The sequence below is a fragment of the Trichinella spiralis genome, assembly GCF_000181795.1.
Source record: "Trichinella spiralis strain ISS 195 chromosome Unknown Scfld5, whole genome shotgun sequence".
Lineage (NCBI taxonomy): Eukaryota > Metazoa > Nematoda > Enoplea > Trichinellida > Trichinellidae > Trichinella > Trichinella spiralis.
Genome location: NW_003526944.1, coordinates 4,233,206 through 4,248,171, shown reverse-complemented (window position 1 = coordinate 4,248,171; position 14,966 = coordinate 4,233,206). Strand labels below are relative to the sequence as shown.

Below are 14,966 nucleotides of genomic sequence, written 5' to 3'. Positions count from 1 at the left end.
CTCAATGTTGTCGTTTAACTCAAATAGAGGAAAAGAAAATTTTTTCCAATTTGCATAAACATCAAAATTGTTCTCTGAACAATATAATAAATAAGCAAAGAAACAATTCATCAATAACAAACCGAATGAATGATCAAAAAAAAATCTGCTGCTCTTTTGAAAAATTGTACAACACTTAATTTTTAAAAATCAAACAAAGAACAGAGAAGTAAAAAAAATTGCTTTTCAGTCGCTCGACCAGACACGGACGCTGATGTGGACTTGCATATTTAAAGCTTCACATACTGTTTCTCTAATTGTAACCAAAAATTTAACATAGCAGAAGCTGTCATTTAAATTTATAAAATTTTCTACAACACTAATCAATGAAGAATAGAACTACTTTTAGCACACACAAGCCGATGAATAAAAGCAAAAAGTTTACTACTAGAACTACTACTGTTCTCATATCAGATCAGTGCAACCAACAACTGATCAAATCAAATGCTAAAAACTACACAAAAACTATCAATCTGATTTCAGTTCTAGTTTACAATTAATTTAAGATTAAATAAATAGATAAATATGAAGAAAAGAAAAGAAAATAATTGTTACAAATGAAATAAAATGAAACAAAATACATGTCATTTTTGAATTGAAATCAGAATTGAAAAATGAAATTAAAAAAATATTTAATAATTAAATGTTAAAATTGCAACGTTCGCAAACAAAAAGGGTTGCATTGAACTCGCAGAGGAAGTCGCAATTCAAAAGTGGAAAATAGGGGCTTTTCGATTGTTGAACAAAGAAAAAAGAAATGAAAAAAAATTGAAGAACAATAAGCAGCTTCGCCCACGTATTGCTCAACTCAACAGCATTAGGTGGCTATTTTTATCCCGTGTTGTTGCAAAAAAATTAATAATCCATCTGGCGAGATTTTTCTCAAGCCTGGACGTTTGATTAGTTTGAAATTTAAAAATTAAAATTGGATGTTTCCAAAAAACAAAAAAAATACAAGTGAATGAACAATTTCCCGCTTTTGGTCAATTGTTCAATTTGATTGGCCATCGGTAGTTGGTGTTCAGTTCATGTTCAGTTTTTTCGCCACGGCGCCATAAAGTCCCACCCCATGCACCGGTCAGTCTGACCAAGCGATAAGCATGATGATCTGTGAAGTGAGCAACGGTCGATTAGCGATCTGCGATGCGGGCGACGTGGCGCCATGTTGACCGCTGCGTTTAGCGGTTCCGATATATTTTCACGGCCATTTTCACGCACGCTTATCAAACTGACGAATCAGCAACAGCGGCTGATGATGATTGGCGCGAAGTGGAACTGGCAGCCCAGGCACGAACCGTCCTCACCTGACTGGAACAATCTTCCTCCCGTTTGTCGAACCGTTGACCAGCAAGCAGCAGTTTGTCATTTTTCTGTCATAAATTATTTATATACTTCAGCTTTATTTGAAGAAAACAAAAAAAAACAGTTCATCAATAAAAATGAACAGCTTCGATAAAAACGTATTTCTATTTCTGACGTTGCTGTTGTTGTTGTTCATAAAAGTGGTCAAATCAAGTGTGGTCGATTTCGGTAAGCATGCAGTGAATTCTATTAATTTTTTTTCTCTTTTCATATAAAAATATTTGAAATGTTTAATTTAAAATATTTCTTTTTTCATTCATTCGTGAAGATGACTGCCATTTGCCACTTGGAATGGAATCTCGAGAAATAGCCGATGAAGCTTTGACAGCTAGCAGTAGCTTTGACGAAAGCAGCGTCGGTCCTCAAAATGCGCGGTAAGCTTTTCAGTTCGAATAGGATGAATTTTTTCCCCTCGCCCAATTTCCCACTAGAGCCTACCCCGCCATTAGAGCAATAATTGAACGACAGTAAATAAACTGAAAAATGAATCAACTTACCACTCAGATTGAGACAATAAAATTGCAACGTGGCGCTACTTATTAATTTTTCATCTTTTCCATTCATTTTCTTTCTTTATCGCTCAAGTGGCTTGACGTACAATCGCATAAGCTCAGGTGCTAGACGGCAATCGGGTCAGCAATTGTCCAGCCCAAATTGGGCGTCTTCGTTCAACTGACCAGCAGGTGGTCAGCAAGGCTGAGGTGCCGAAAAATAAAATTGACCCTCCTCCTCCTCCTCTTATTTGCAGGCTTCTTCCTTGACTAGCTATCATTTTCGACCACTTCACACCAACGACGCTTGTACAAAAAAAAATATACATTTTCCCCATTTTTACAGAATCCGTACTGAACAGCTTGGTGGTGCATGGTGTCCCAGAAGACAAATTCGACCGGACGTGCACGAGTGGATCCAGGTGGACCTGGGAGCGGCACGCATTGTTACGGCGATTGAAACGCAGGGTCGATACGGTGACGGTTTGGGACAAGAATTCACCACTGGCTACAGTGTAGAATATTGGCGACCAGGCATGCACGGCTGGTATCGCTATCGAAACCAACATGGTCAAGAGGTAACAATTTTTACACAGCCTGTTTCAATTAAAAAATTTTCTCCTTTTCGCTTATTAATCAAATCTCCAAACGACAAACTTGTCCTTGGACATTGGTGTTGTTGAACACAACCACGATGACACTGATTTCACGTAAAACTGCTTGTCATCAGTTGACAGGACGATTAATTTCCATCGTTAAACCGATTATAACTAGCGAATCCGGCTTGGCTGTCCATTGCTTATCATAATTCAAAATCGCCCTACTGTTTTACAAACATTTTGCATTCCGTCTCGCTCGAACAAATTCATCGCTTCTTGCCTGCCTTCTTTTCCAGAAACAATTATTTCTCCAGAGATCAGCATTGCAACTAATTTTCACATTCATCCTCTTTAAAATTGGAAAATGAATTTTCATTCCCGATGCTATCGATGTACATAACAGATTTTCTGTGCATTCCAATTACACTCATCTCAACAATTTATACAATATAAAAGGAAACAAATTGCCTTCTTTTTGTCAATTGCTTTTAAATCAATTCAATTCAGTTCCCTTGAAAAGACAAAAGAATATATAATTTCCATTTGTAGGTGTTGCAAGGGAACAATGATACATCGAGCGCTGTCAAACGAGAAATCGACAGCCCATTTGTCGCCTCGAAATTGCGCATCATTCCTTGGTCGGAACACACACGAACAGTGTGCATTCGATTCGAATTGTACGGATGCAGTTTCACAGGTAAGAAAACAAAGCCATCCTTCCTCCACACCACTTGGTTAACGTGAATAAATAATACTACATTTGTAGATCGAGTTGTTGAGTACAGAATGCCTCAAGGATATGTAGGTGCTGATCGCAATCTGGCTGACGAATCGTACGACGGTGAGCAACTGGCCAACGGTACCCTAGTTGGCGGTCTTGGTCAACTGCACGACCGACAAGTCGGCACTGAACCATTCACCGAATCAGCATTCCGATGGGTCGGCTGGAGACGGTCACTCACCGGACATTGGCTGGATATAAAATTCATTTTCAACGAACTGAGAAATTTCACTTCTGTCCAATTGCACTGTGCTCATTTCAACCGAAAATCCGTAGCCATATTCTCTGCCGCTCAACTGTTCTTTGTCCAAGATCAAGAACATGAACACCACCAACCATTGGAATACAGTCCCAGTGGAGAAATCTCTTCCGGCAGAGGTGTTCGTTGGATCGTGATACCTGTACAACATCAGACAGCGAAAATTTTGCACATTCGTCTTTTCTTCGCCGCCGAATGGCTGTTGATCAGTGAAATCGAATTCGATTCGAGTAAGCAAAGCAAGCATTCGTGGGTTTTTTTTCCTCTCCCATTAGCTAAATTCTATCTTTCTATTCACAGCACCGGCCAAAATCTTCTCCGGTCCAAAGCAGAACAAATCACCGCCGTCTACAAAACGTTCCTCGTCTTCTGTCGCAATTCTCACCTACGATGTCATTCCAACCGAATACGTCGCCTTGTCGCTCGGTGTGCTTTTGGTGGTCGTGGCGACCGGCGCCGTCGGCTTGGCCGTGTTCGTGGTCCGCTCGAGCAGACGTCAGGCGAAAACCACGCCTCCGCCCACGCTGATACCATTCTACGCTTACGGGGCTCTGAGCAGACCGGAACAATTGTCGGCCAAAGATCTCAAGTCGGGAATCACGGCAGGCAAGACGAGCGTCCAGTACGCTGTCAACGGACCGTTGAATAATAATTCGAAACGGTCCCCTTTGTCCGAAGAGGACGACGAAGAAGAAGACACCTACTATTACAGCGAATACGCAGATCCGGATATCAATTCCAACCAAACAGCACCGCTGTTGCCAGAGCCTCAGGGTACGGCACAACGCCGTCGCAATGGCAACAATGCGCCATGCCGACAAGCTGTTTTCGATTCCGACAAACACCGACTCGCCTATTCACTCTATTATGCCAGCTCTGACGTGACGAACGACGACGAGCACACAACATCCGCTAATACCACCACCATCGCTGCTGCTGGTGGTAATACCAGTGAGCCGGTGGAGAGTCAAGACAGACGACCGACGTCGTTTGTAGATTTCTTCAACGCGGCCACAAGTGGAGGTGGTCTGCGTTGTGCAATGTTCCAACGTGGGGCGCTGGAATTGCAAGAAAAATTAGGCGAAGGTGAATTCGGTGAAGTAAGTGGAATTGAAGAAAAATTTCCATTACCAATTGACCAATTTGTCTGTTGTTCAGGTTCACCTGTGTCGGCTGCACAACAACGACGGCAGTTGGAAACGAGTGGCTGTGAAAACTCGAAGAAATTCCAATGCCGACGTCAACCAGTGGAGGGATTTCGAACGAGAATTACACTTGCTGACCAAACTGAACCACGTCAACATTGTCCAACTGCTCGGTGTCATTGCTGAACAAGACCAGTGCTTGCTCGTTTTCGAGCACATGGAAAACGGTGATCTGAACCAATATCTCAGAAATCATAACGCTACTCAACTGAGGTATGAGGCCGGCGTTGGAAGAACGAGAAAATAATAATTAATAATCCGATCAGTCAGTCCATTTTTAATGTGCACAGCTACGTTTTTTTTCTTTTCTTTGCAGTGGTGAACAGTTGCTTCGATTTGCACGTCAAATTGCAAATGGAATGCAATATTTGGAATCGTTGAATTTGGTCCACAGAGATTTGGCCACCAGAAATTGTCTTCTCGGACAAGATTTGACGATCAAAATTGCCGACTTCGGCATGGCTCGTTCGCTTTACCAATCCGACTATTATCGTATCGAAGGTCGATTTGTGCTACCGATTCGTTGGATGGCTTGGGAATGTGTTCTGCTGGTAAATTGAATAATAAAAATTGCAAATAAAATATTCTCAAAATTTACATGCTTTTCATATTCAGGGAAAGTTCAGCTCAAAAACCGACGTATGGGCGTACGGTGTAACTCTTTGGGAAATTTATACACTCGCCCGTGAACAACCGTTCGCCAAACTGAACGATCAACAAGTGATTGAAAATTTGCAATATATTTATTACAACGACAGCTTGTTGGTGAAGCTTGATCGACCACCAGCAGACCGTTGTCCGTCGGAATTGTACGATTTAATGTGCACATGTTGGAACAAAGATGACTTTCGCAGGCCGAGCTTTAACAATATTGTTTCATTTTTCAATTGCTGTTGATCAATCTCTCAGTCAGTCAGTCAATCATTTATTTCCTTGCTTCCTTTCTTTCTGTTATATAAGAAATGAAATTACACAATGTGGGTATGTATGAAAGTATTCATGTGCATGTTGTTACTGTTTGCAGAAATAAAAAAAATAAAAACCAAGTTTTGCTCCCATTTTGAAATTACACAATCTATTAGTATTAATTGTGATAGTGTAGATGTGATGAAAATCAATTTATGATAAAAAGAAAATGTTAAATTTGAAACCGGCACCATGCGCGCACTGCTGCGATAAAATGAAAGAAAGCCGTTTAATAATTGGCAATTAGCAATAGCAGGTCGCCAATTATTGTCAACCGATTAACGAAAAGCCAACCTTTTTTCCCCTTCTCTCACAAGACGACAGTAAGCGTCGATTAGCCAATTAATTGGCGACAGACTGGCGCTATCTGCGGGCAATCGTGGCGCCAGACCGATGACATTCATTTGTTGTTATTCTTACAGCCTGCCAACACCTACACACACGATGCCGTTAGCGGCTGACTGGCACTGCACCGGTTCCCGCATGTCTACAAGCGTCACCTGCTTCAGCTATCCAATGCTTGAAAATGAAAACCGCAAGTGGCAGCCGCGTTGTCTTCAGACAAATGGCGCCACGTCGAAGCACCTGGCATCAGGCCTAGTTTGCCGCTAATAACCAACTAGCCAACTAACTGCTCATACACAACACACACACACATCTGAGAATCTAAGCGTAAACAGAATTAGAAACAAAGCTTCTCTCGCTCTCTCTTGCTTATTAACTTCATGGATATTTTAAATTTTCTTTTAAAAAAAACAACAACGCACACTAATATCACCAAAGAATTTCATCATCATTGAAAAGTTTTGGATGAACTTAAATTTCAAATAACAGAAATGATAAATGTCCAATTCTTTGAACTGCTAATGTGTGTGTGTACATTTTTACCCCTCTGAAAGTTGCCGACAAAATCTGAACGAAGGGAGAAAGGGGGATATCACAAAATCAAAAAAGCTTGTCCAGTAGCTGACATGTACAGAAAGCTTGAAAAGACAAAAAAAATAATAATAACCCCCCCCAATGACAGTGACAGAACAGGTCAATCAACAGTGATGATCATCACCCTTTTGATCATTCAACAGTGATCAAATCGGTCACGGTCTTTTCCACCCATGTATAGACTGATCGTCTGCATTACAATGCTGACTGACTGCTAATTGATAAGCTCAGCGTTGCTGTTGCTGGTGGTAGTTTTTTTATTTTCACAACTTGCTATATTCTAGTCCAAAAGTCCAGTTCTGTTACAGGTCAGCAGAGATGCTTTTTTCCATCAATTGTATCCAAGCGTGGGGAAAGTGCCGCTGACACTTTTGCACATGCAACGACACCAGCTAGCCTGTTTGCCGACCAGCTTGGACATTGTTGACCCGACGGATAAAATGCCCCACTTGCTACAAATCTTCCGGTATGCTTGTATTGACATTGGGCAAGTCTGGCTGGTCTGAAAGCTGCCACAGCATGGACAAATGTCGTTATGGTTAGCAACCGGCAAGTGGTCAAACAGAAAATTGAAGTGTCTCACAATGCACATTAAGCAGCTACATAAGAAGATAACTTGACAACTTGAAACTGGCAAATTGAAATTTCTACTACTTCAACACAGCGAGCGACAAGATGCAACAATAATTTTTGAAATCAATATTGTCACTCATTATCAATATTAACTCAGTATTGTAGCATTAAAAACATAACTAACATAAATTGTAACTAGTTTAACAGTTGTTGTTGCAAAAAATGGATTAAATGAAATCTTTTTTTATAATTTCATAATCAATTCAAACGAAATAATATTTAAAATGAAATTTCTATGCAAAATTGATCGTCTACAAAGAAGCACTCAAAAATCTGTCACACTTCAGGCAAAACAAAGCTACCCTAATTACAAACAATGGCCAATTAAATAGCAATTCACACAGATTTTTGGAATACCAAATTAATACATTATTGTTGTTTATATTATTATGATGAGTTGAAATTTTAATTTAAAAAAAAAGAAATTTGAAACATAATTTGTTAATATGATGATAAGAATAATAATAAGTGCTGAGATTATATTTCAAAGGAGATGAACATTTCACACCCCACATGCTTATTTATGATGTTGTATGGAAAATAATAATATGGATAAATAATATTCTGTGCAGAAAAAGAAGTTACAGTTGTGAAGAGGTTGATAAGAGAAATAGAGAGTATGATGATGATGTGATTTTTCCTGATCATTCATTTCTCATGGGGGTTGATGGGTGAAATTCGATCGTTGACAAAGGTCGCTGATCGACAGGACGCTTGATCCATAGTGACCAGTAGTGACCATTTCCGCTCACGCAAGAGTTCAAGCCAGGAACCAACCGTTTTACGTCAGACCGCCGTAGACTGTCCATATGTCCCCAGTTGACCAAGCACTGGGGTCAATTTTACAATGCTAGCTTAGAATGGATCGATGATTTATTTCAATCTGAGACGTGATCAGCATGCCCTGGTGATTGATTGACTGACGACGACGGTCTGTTTTGTTGCTAATGGATTGTTACGGTTCGTCAACGTCAGCTTTCAAAATTCCACTTGATTAAGCAAAGTATTGCATCCTGCTATCCGGGCAGACCGTTATCGAAGCTTTTACCAAGCTCGAACCACCTTACTTTTACTATTGCAAAGAGTGAAATTCAAATCCAGCGGGATTTGAAGCAAAAGATAATAGCAATAACAACAATAATAATAATAATGGAGTGATGGTATTGATTTTCACTTTCAATATGCAAAATTGAAAATGAAATTTACAAGAATAAGAAGAAGAAGGAGAAGAAGAAAATTAAGCTTGAGTTGAAAGCCATCACAAAGTTGATTAATCAGCTAGCTCTCCGGTCAAATGGAACAAACATACCAAACTAAAACACTAATGCTGATCAGATTAACCGCAGCGGTGTTTGCAAATGCTAAGCTAAGTTTAAGAAGAAGAGACGCGGTCGGCTTAGCTCAAAGCGCAGATGTGCGACCCGACCAAGTCGTCGACCCGATCCTTAAATCTTTGACCAAGCATGGCTAATCGTCGACCGAATCAAACTACGCCCCATTGAGCAGAACCGACAAAGGGCCCACAACCCGAAAATTGACACCACATCTGTCGACAACAACAACCTGTGCACCGGCACGCCGAAACAGAATGGCAGCTGGTGGACACTTTGTCCGCTGATCGCGGACCAAGAGATCCATTTGCACAATGGAACAATCACCTTGATCATCATCACTCAGCACTACCTGCCCAATTTTCAGATATCCGACACCGTTTGAATAATAAAATGCACTACCTTTTTCTCTTTCTCTTTCTCTCTATTTTGCTCTTCTTTTTACCTCAACGATGCATAGAGAGATGCATCAATGAAATTACACTGTGGTTAATTGGTGAAATTTGATTTTTCAATTTGCATGCTCTCGCAAATGACGACGCAAAATATCTGAAAAATTTACAGTATATATATATATATGTATAATTTATTATCATCTCAAAAAAATCATCCTGAAATCAGATTGATATAAAAAACTACAAACCCAACACCATGAAAAGAAAAACACAATTTCTTTCAAAAAAAACCAATCACCAATCAGACATCTGCAAATAATCATCATCAATTGAGTGAACAGAAAAATAACAAAATTGCATACGTTGTGAACAATTTGATCAACGTACAACAAGCATGCAAAACCAATTTCTCTCCTGAATCGTTCAAAGAGCGCCATGACAATCAATTCTAAAATATAAGTATAAATTAAAATAATTAAAATTAAAATTTTTCCAAAATACCTATCGTAAATCAAACCGTCGAAATGCAAATTACGAAAATATTCGCGATGTCGCGATTCGTCAAGATCGTCGCCCCAGACAAATGTTGCCAAATTCAACTTTAAAGCACGACGATACGGTGCAATATTGGACAACAGTTCTTCACTGTGAAAAGCGACACCCTGGACAAAATAAAGTTATAGAACATATTCAAATTCCACATTGAAAAATGAAAAATAATATTAACAAAAAGAGGAAAAAAAACAAACACTTACAGCAAGATCGTGGACGAAGGCAAATTTTACGGCTGTATCTGAGGACCATGTGCGCCAATCTTCGTAGATTTCGTAGCGGCTATTGTCACCTTGGGTGAGAAATAGAACAGGATAACGATTCTGCTTTATTTTAAGCCTGATCAGAAGCGAAAGAGAACAAAATTCAATATTAAAATCCAACAAAGTTCATCTCAATCTTTGGAACTTACATGAGACATACGTCGGGATCGAAAGAGGAGAAAATTATCTTCCTCTGGTGAGCATTTTTCAACACGTCAGTTACAATCACATCAACATAAGCATTACGTTCCGTGTAATTTTCGTACAATTCACTACAGCCACACTGGAAAACAATTCAAAAAAATATCATCATCAATCACAACAATAACAACAAATAAGATTGTAATTAGATAAGCAGCTTACTGACGTATAATCTGAATAGTAATAATAATTGAAAAATCAAGCCCAGTTTCAATCAAGTCTCAAATTTTCCTTTCCCTTTGTGTACAGACAAATTAAAACGCTCTCAATTATTGTACAAAATACTAATTAAAAAGTATACAACTGCATAAAAAAATATATACTTTTAAAATTCATCTTTTCAACAGATACAATAATGAAATTCGAAAAAAAATTTGACAGATGAAAATAATGCATAATGCATACCTTCAATTTTTGTGGATATTTAACTTCAATCATGAAGCCGACACAACTGGGGAGCGACTGGTGTTGAAGCACTTGAATGAGCAACGGAAATGGTAACAATTCCGCATCCACTTCACTGTCTTTGATCAAATTTCCCTGAACATCGGATCTGTTGGCAAACTTTTGCTCATCCACCTAAATAATAATGAATGATAAACAAAAATAAATAAATAAATTAATTAATTAATAATAAATTAGAATTGTACAAGATACAGAAATGAAAAAAAAATTACCATCATTAGCATGTCCAATTCGTCCTTTGTTAAATCACTGACAGCAATTGTTTGCACACTGAAATCGTCGTGGTCGTTTAAATTTAAAGTACGATTCGACGGACGTTTTCTCGCCCAAATTTTGACAAAAAAATCATGATAAACTACTGGCAACCAATCTTTAGTCATTTGAACGTCAAATTCAACAAAATCTGCTCCCTGAGAAAAGCGAAAAATACATTTTTGTTTGTTTGTTTGTTAAAATAGACAATAATTAAATTACACTGAGAGTCGCAGCTTTGAAAGAAGCTATAGTATTCTCGGGCAGGGTACAGGGCCTTAAAATTACACAAGAAACGTACGGATAATTAATTAAGCATAATTACACAATACACATCGACCGTACTTTGCACAAGATTGACCAACTCCTCTGTGTCCAATGTTCATAGTTCGGTTATGTTTTTTCTTGACTTCAGTAAAGCCACACTCCAAAGTCTGCTTTATATCTGTGATTGGTTTAATGATCAACAATTCAGCTGAAAATAAATTTAAAAAATATAAAACTAAAAACCCGAAAAACCAACGCTAAAAACAAACCAACAAAACTGCCAACCACTTTGTTTTTCACATCACAAATGGGCAATTTTATCGAACCTCGATAATTCTGCAATGCGGACGTGAGCACGATCGCCGTACCAATTTGTTCAACAACTGGTGAATCACCTTCCTCATCCGAAATTGAAAAAAATTCCACTTTGAATATCTTGAAAAAAAAAATTTTTTTCAAATATTATTTTCAAAAAGCAACTTATTTTCTCGCTTGTACACTTTCATCAGTAGTAAAAAATTGTGCTTTGAAAATCCAAATATCACGAGGGGTAATGGACAACATTTCGTTGCGATTTTCTTTAAATGCACAATCGTGACTTTTAAAGTGCTAAAACATAAACAACAACTACAAATAATGAAAATTAAAATACACAATACGAACTTACAGAATACCAGGAGGGCCAACAAGATTCTTGAAAATCATCGTAAGTATTTTCTTCAACACTGAACTGCACAAATAATAATAATGCAAATATAGAAAAAAATTAATTAAAACTTGCATAATACAGGCAAGCTAAGCTAAGCTAAGTTAACCTGAGGATCGTACGACGACATGGTGCGAAATGCGCCAACTTTCAGATGAACATGATGCAATTTTTGCGGATGCATAAAACGTACCATAGAAGCGTCGATTGTCAAAAGCACTTCATTCTGGCAAGTCAGCCAACCACTATTCTCAAATGCTTGCTTTTCAAATTCGCCAAATTCGCATAAAATAATTCTAGTTTCAGACTCATCTGAAAGGAATATTTCACGTGGATGCGAAGACCCTTCGTAATGGGTAATAAAGTGGCGTGGATTTGCCAGCGATGTACGCGGCTCAGAAATTGCCGAGAAAAACCGATACTGTATCTTTTCACCGACTGGCAACATTATTTGAATATACCATTTATTTCTAAAAAATTTAATTCAAATATAAAACTTCAAATGGAAGGAGAAATTTAAAAATTAAATGACAATTATAAAATGCTCACTCTTCAATCGTGTCTTTTACCATGGGCAAGCCAGCACTCGGATTCCACTTGCCCAGTAGATCATGACTGCCCGATATGAAGGCCGATTCAAATCCAGCAAATGCTGATGTTAAGATGAACGTAACTTCAACTTCCTTTATGGACATATTTGTAGAATAAAATGGAACTTTCAAAATTCAATATCCCACAAATGAATTTGTACCTGAAAAGCAGCTATACCAAACACTGTAACATATTTCCATTTCTCAATTTTTCAAATGTCTGAACTGAATTTTCATCAAACGACAGTTCTCGTTTGATATAATAATTTATTACTTTTCTTTATAAAATATAACCTATATAAAATTATTTTCAACAATTCACCGTTCAATTTCGTGAACATTTTAAAACAAAGGCTAATTAATGTTCACTTCACTCAGTATTCTCAAAAGGAAAAATTTCATTTTCTCACTATTTTTTTATACAAATGATTTTTTAAAATATAAATATTTAAATTAAATTTCATAACGAATGCATTACGAATATACATAAAAGAGAAATATTTCAAAATTATTCTTTAAAAATATTTGTGAATAATGTTGTGTTAAATTTCGACTTAAAGTAAACGCCCACTTTTACAAATTAACGATGACCAAGACAGGTTATTTAATCGCTATGTCAAAATTATAAAAATAGGTAAACGAAAACAACAAAAAATTATTTTAATGTTTTGAAGAAAATGCTTTTTTTTTAAATAAAATTATTTCATAATTTTTATATGCTTTAATAAAAGCAACTGAATGCTATCGGCATTGATGAAAAGAAGAAGAAGAAACTGCTTTAGGTTCAATTGAATTAAACAATGCACTAATTAAATTATCGCTCGAAGCAATTTGATAAACAATAAAGAAATGCAAATTTCGTACCTGAAAACAACAATTTCAATTATTGGAAATTTGAAAAGAATTAGTTTCGAAAAAAATACGCCAGCGTGACGCAACTCGAATCGATTCACCGCAGCAAAGCCCTGGAACAACGTTGAAGCTTGCGCAACCAAGGTTACGGTAGTTGTGGTGATTGTTTACGGTTTTTTTTAAAATCATGTATATATGTATAAATTTTTGTTGAACGTTGAAATTGAACGCCAAAAGATGTTCAAATAAATCTGAACGAATAACCTGAAACTGTTATTATTTGTTTCAATCGTCAATATATTTTATCAAGTATAACAATATAAATTTTCCACAAACTGCAAAATTATCATTGTTGTTGTTGTTATTAGGGAAAAAAAAATTTGATTTTCAATAAACCAATTCACCGTGAAGTGATAATCAAGAAAAAAAAACAATATTATAAATCAAAATGGAAAATTTGACAAAATAATACGATTTAATTGCAATGACCTACTTTCAGTTACCGGCACACGTGATCGATAGGTGGTTATTTCCTTCACTTTTCATGTTACAAAAATGCAATTGAAAAAAGAACAGCAACACGTTCGAGGAAAAATTCAAGAAAACCACGCCAATTTCAATAAAATTAAAAAATTCTAATTTCCCCACGATACCATCTCAATATGAATGAATCGAAATTATTATTAAAAAAAAAAGAAATAATAAACTCGTCGGACGGAAATTTGCCTATGAATAAACAAGCGTGAATATGAATAATAATAGTAATAATAATGCACTCATTTAAATTTATTGGAATTCGTGTCGAAGCATGTTTGGGCGAGCGAATCAGCAGTAGTGAAAAGTCGAAAACGCTTGCTTATATTAGTTGGCATGTTGAAATTGTTCGCACAGAATGTAAACAACAACACATAGTAGTGGAGAACGTTTTGCCATTCAATTTAAACGACATGTATAAATTTATTTATTTTTATTTTTTAAATTGTAATAATTTTAAATTTCGCGACTCATTTTCAGTGAAAGTGAAAGTGAAATTCTGTTTTCACAAACCAGTTGAGATAAAATAAATAAATAATCTTTTTCTTTTCAATATGGAACACAAAATATAATTTTTTTAAATAAAATATAAAATTTCAAAAAAAAGAGGGAAAATAAAAACACGTTTGTTATCATAATATAAAACAGGCACTGGAGAGAAAAGTTTTTGGTCCAGTCTTTGACCGAAAAGTGGAGAAAAATAAGTAAATTAAAGTAGATCAAAGACGTTTGAAAACAGACGACAGCAACACGAAGTGGAACATTCATTCGTCAAAATCATGTGCTGCTCTCTCTCTCTCAAGTTGATTCTGCACTTTCATCAGGTAAACAAGGGCATTTTGCGGTCGGTGACGTAAACAGAACAAAACTGGCAGTGTTGAAGTGACGGTGAATTAAAAAAAAATTTTTACATAAAAATAAAAACAAAAAAAAATCAATAAAGGCATACGAAATTTGGGAAGAAAATATTTGAGGAAATTAAGATGACCAATAATTGTAATTGTATTACTTGGTTGTATAAAGCTGCTGCTGGTGGTGGTGGTACTTTGACTACAGTAGGATATAGTTCAAGCTGACAAGGAATCGTCGACGCAGGCCAGCTGCTGGTCGAAACAACGATCGCATACGCGCACAGCTTTCGCGTAACCCAAAGCGGGAAGTGGAAGCGTGTTGGACGTGCAACGGCCGCAGAATATTTTCCCACAACAACGACAATGATGTCGTCGACGGATGAAGGAAAATTTCATCTCGCACATACTGCATCCGTCGCATTCTTCGTCCGGA

At 37.1% G+C, this 14,966-nt stretch overlaps 3 protein-coding genes across 3 annotated transcripts; 2 read left to right on the top strand and 1 right to left on the bottom strand.

Moving 5' to 3' along the window:
• Positions 1-1,692: 1,692 nt before the first annotated feature.
• On the top strand, positions 1,693-6,314 carry Tsp_08443 (putative kinase domain protein). The gene is made up of 9 exons (XM_003375403.1): positions 1,693-1,775; positions 2,239-2,470; positions 3,041-3,188; positions 3,258-3,761; positions 3,832-4,631; positions 4,690-4,949; positions 5,053-5,287; positions 5,352-5,545; positions 6,125-6,314. The coding sequence occupies exons 1-9, from the start codon at positions 1,693-1,695 to the stop codon at positions 6,312-6,314; spliced, it is 2,646 nt and encodes an 881-aa protein (XP_003375451.1).
• Positions 6,315-9,094: 2,780 nt separating this feature from the next.
• Tsp_08442 (putative glycerophosphodiester phosphodiesterase 5) lies at positions 9,095-13,337 on the bottom strand. The gene is made up of 15 exons (XM_003375402.1): positions 13,220-13,337; positions 12,256-12,379; positions 11,816-12,176; positions 11,668-11,730; positions 11,499-11,609; positions 11,270-11,435; positions 11,079-11,208; positions 10,956-11,010; positions 10,694-10,891; positions 10,422-10,595; positions 9,965-10,098; positions 9,750-9,891; positions 9,518-9,662; positions 9,363-9,448; positions 9,095-9,154 (listed from the first exon to the last, which is right to left on the bottom strand). Exons 1-15 carry the CDS (start codon positions 13,335-13,337, stop codon positions 9,095-9,097), a joined length of 2,067 nt encoding a protein of 688 aa, XP_003375450.1.
• A 581-nt stretch (positions 13,338-13,918) lies between these two features.
• On the top strand, positions 13,919-14,916 carry Tsp_08441 (hypothetical protein). Its single transcript, XM_003375401.1, is given in 3 exon segments — positions 13,919-14,097; positions 14,626-14,737; positions 14,755-14,916. The coding sequence occupies 3 exon segments, from the start codon at positions 13,919-13,921 to the stop codon at positions 14,914-14,916; spliced, it is 453 nt and encodes a 150-aa protein (XP_003375449.1).
• The last annotated feature ends 50 nt before the right edge of the window (positions 14,917-14,966 follow it).

Coding starts and splice junctions, on each gene's coding strand:
- Tsp_08443 (XM_003375403.1), top strand. CDS start 1,693: ATGGAATCTCGAGAAATAGCCGATGAAGCTTTGACAGCTAGCAGTAGC. Junction 1,776..2,238: donor GTCGGTCCTCAAAATGCGCG/GTAAGCTTTTCA, acceptor CCATTTTTACAG/AATCCGTACTGAACAGCTTG. Junction 2,471..3,040: donor GAAACCAACATGGTCAAGAG/GTAACAATTTTT, acceptor TTCCATTTGTAG/GTGTTGCAAGGGAACAATGA.
- Tsp_08442 (XM_003375402.1), bottom strand. CDS start 13,337: ATGATTTTAAAAAAAACCGTAAACAATCACCACAACTACCGTAACCTT. Junction 12,177..12,255: donor GTAAAAGACACGATTGAAGA/GTGAGCATTTTA, acceptor TAAATTTTTTAG/AAATAAATGGTATATTCAAA. Junction 10,892..10,955: donor TCAAAGCTGCGACTCTCAGT/GTAATTTAATTA, acceptor CGCTTTTCTCAG/GGAGCAGATTTTGTTGAATT.
- Tsp_08441 (XM_003375401.1), top strand. CDS start 13,919: ATGCACTCATTTAAATTTATTGGAATTCGTGTCGAAGCATGTTTGGGC. Junction 14,098..14,625: donor CCATTCAATTTAAACGACAT/GTATAAATTTAT, acceptor AAATCAATAAAG/GCATACGAAATTTGGGAAGA.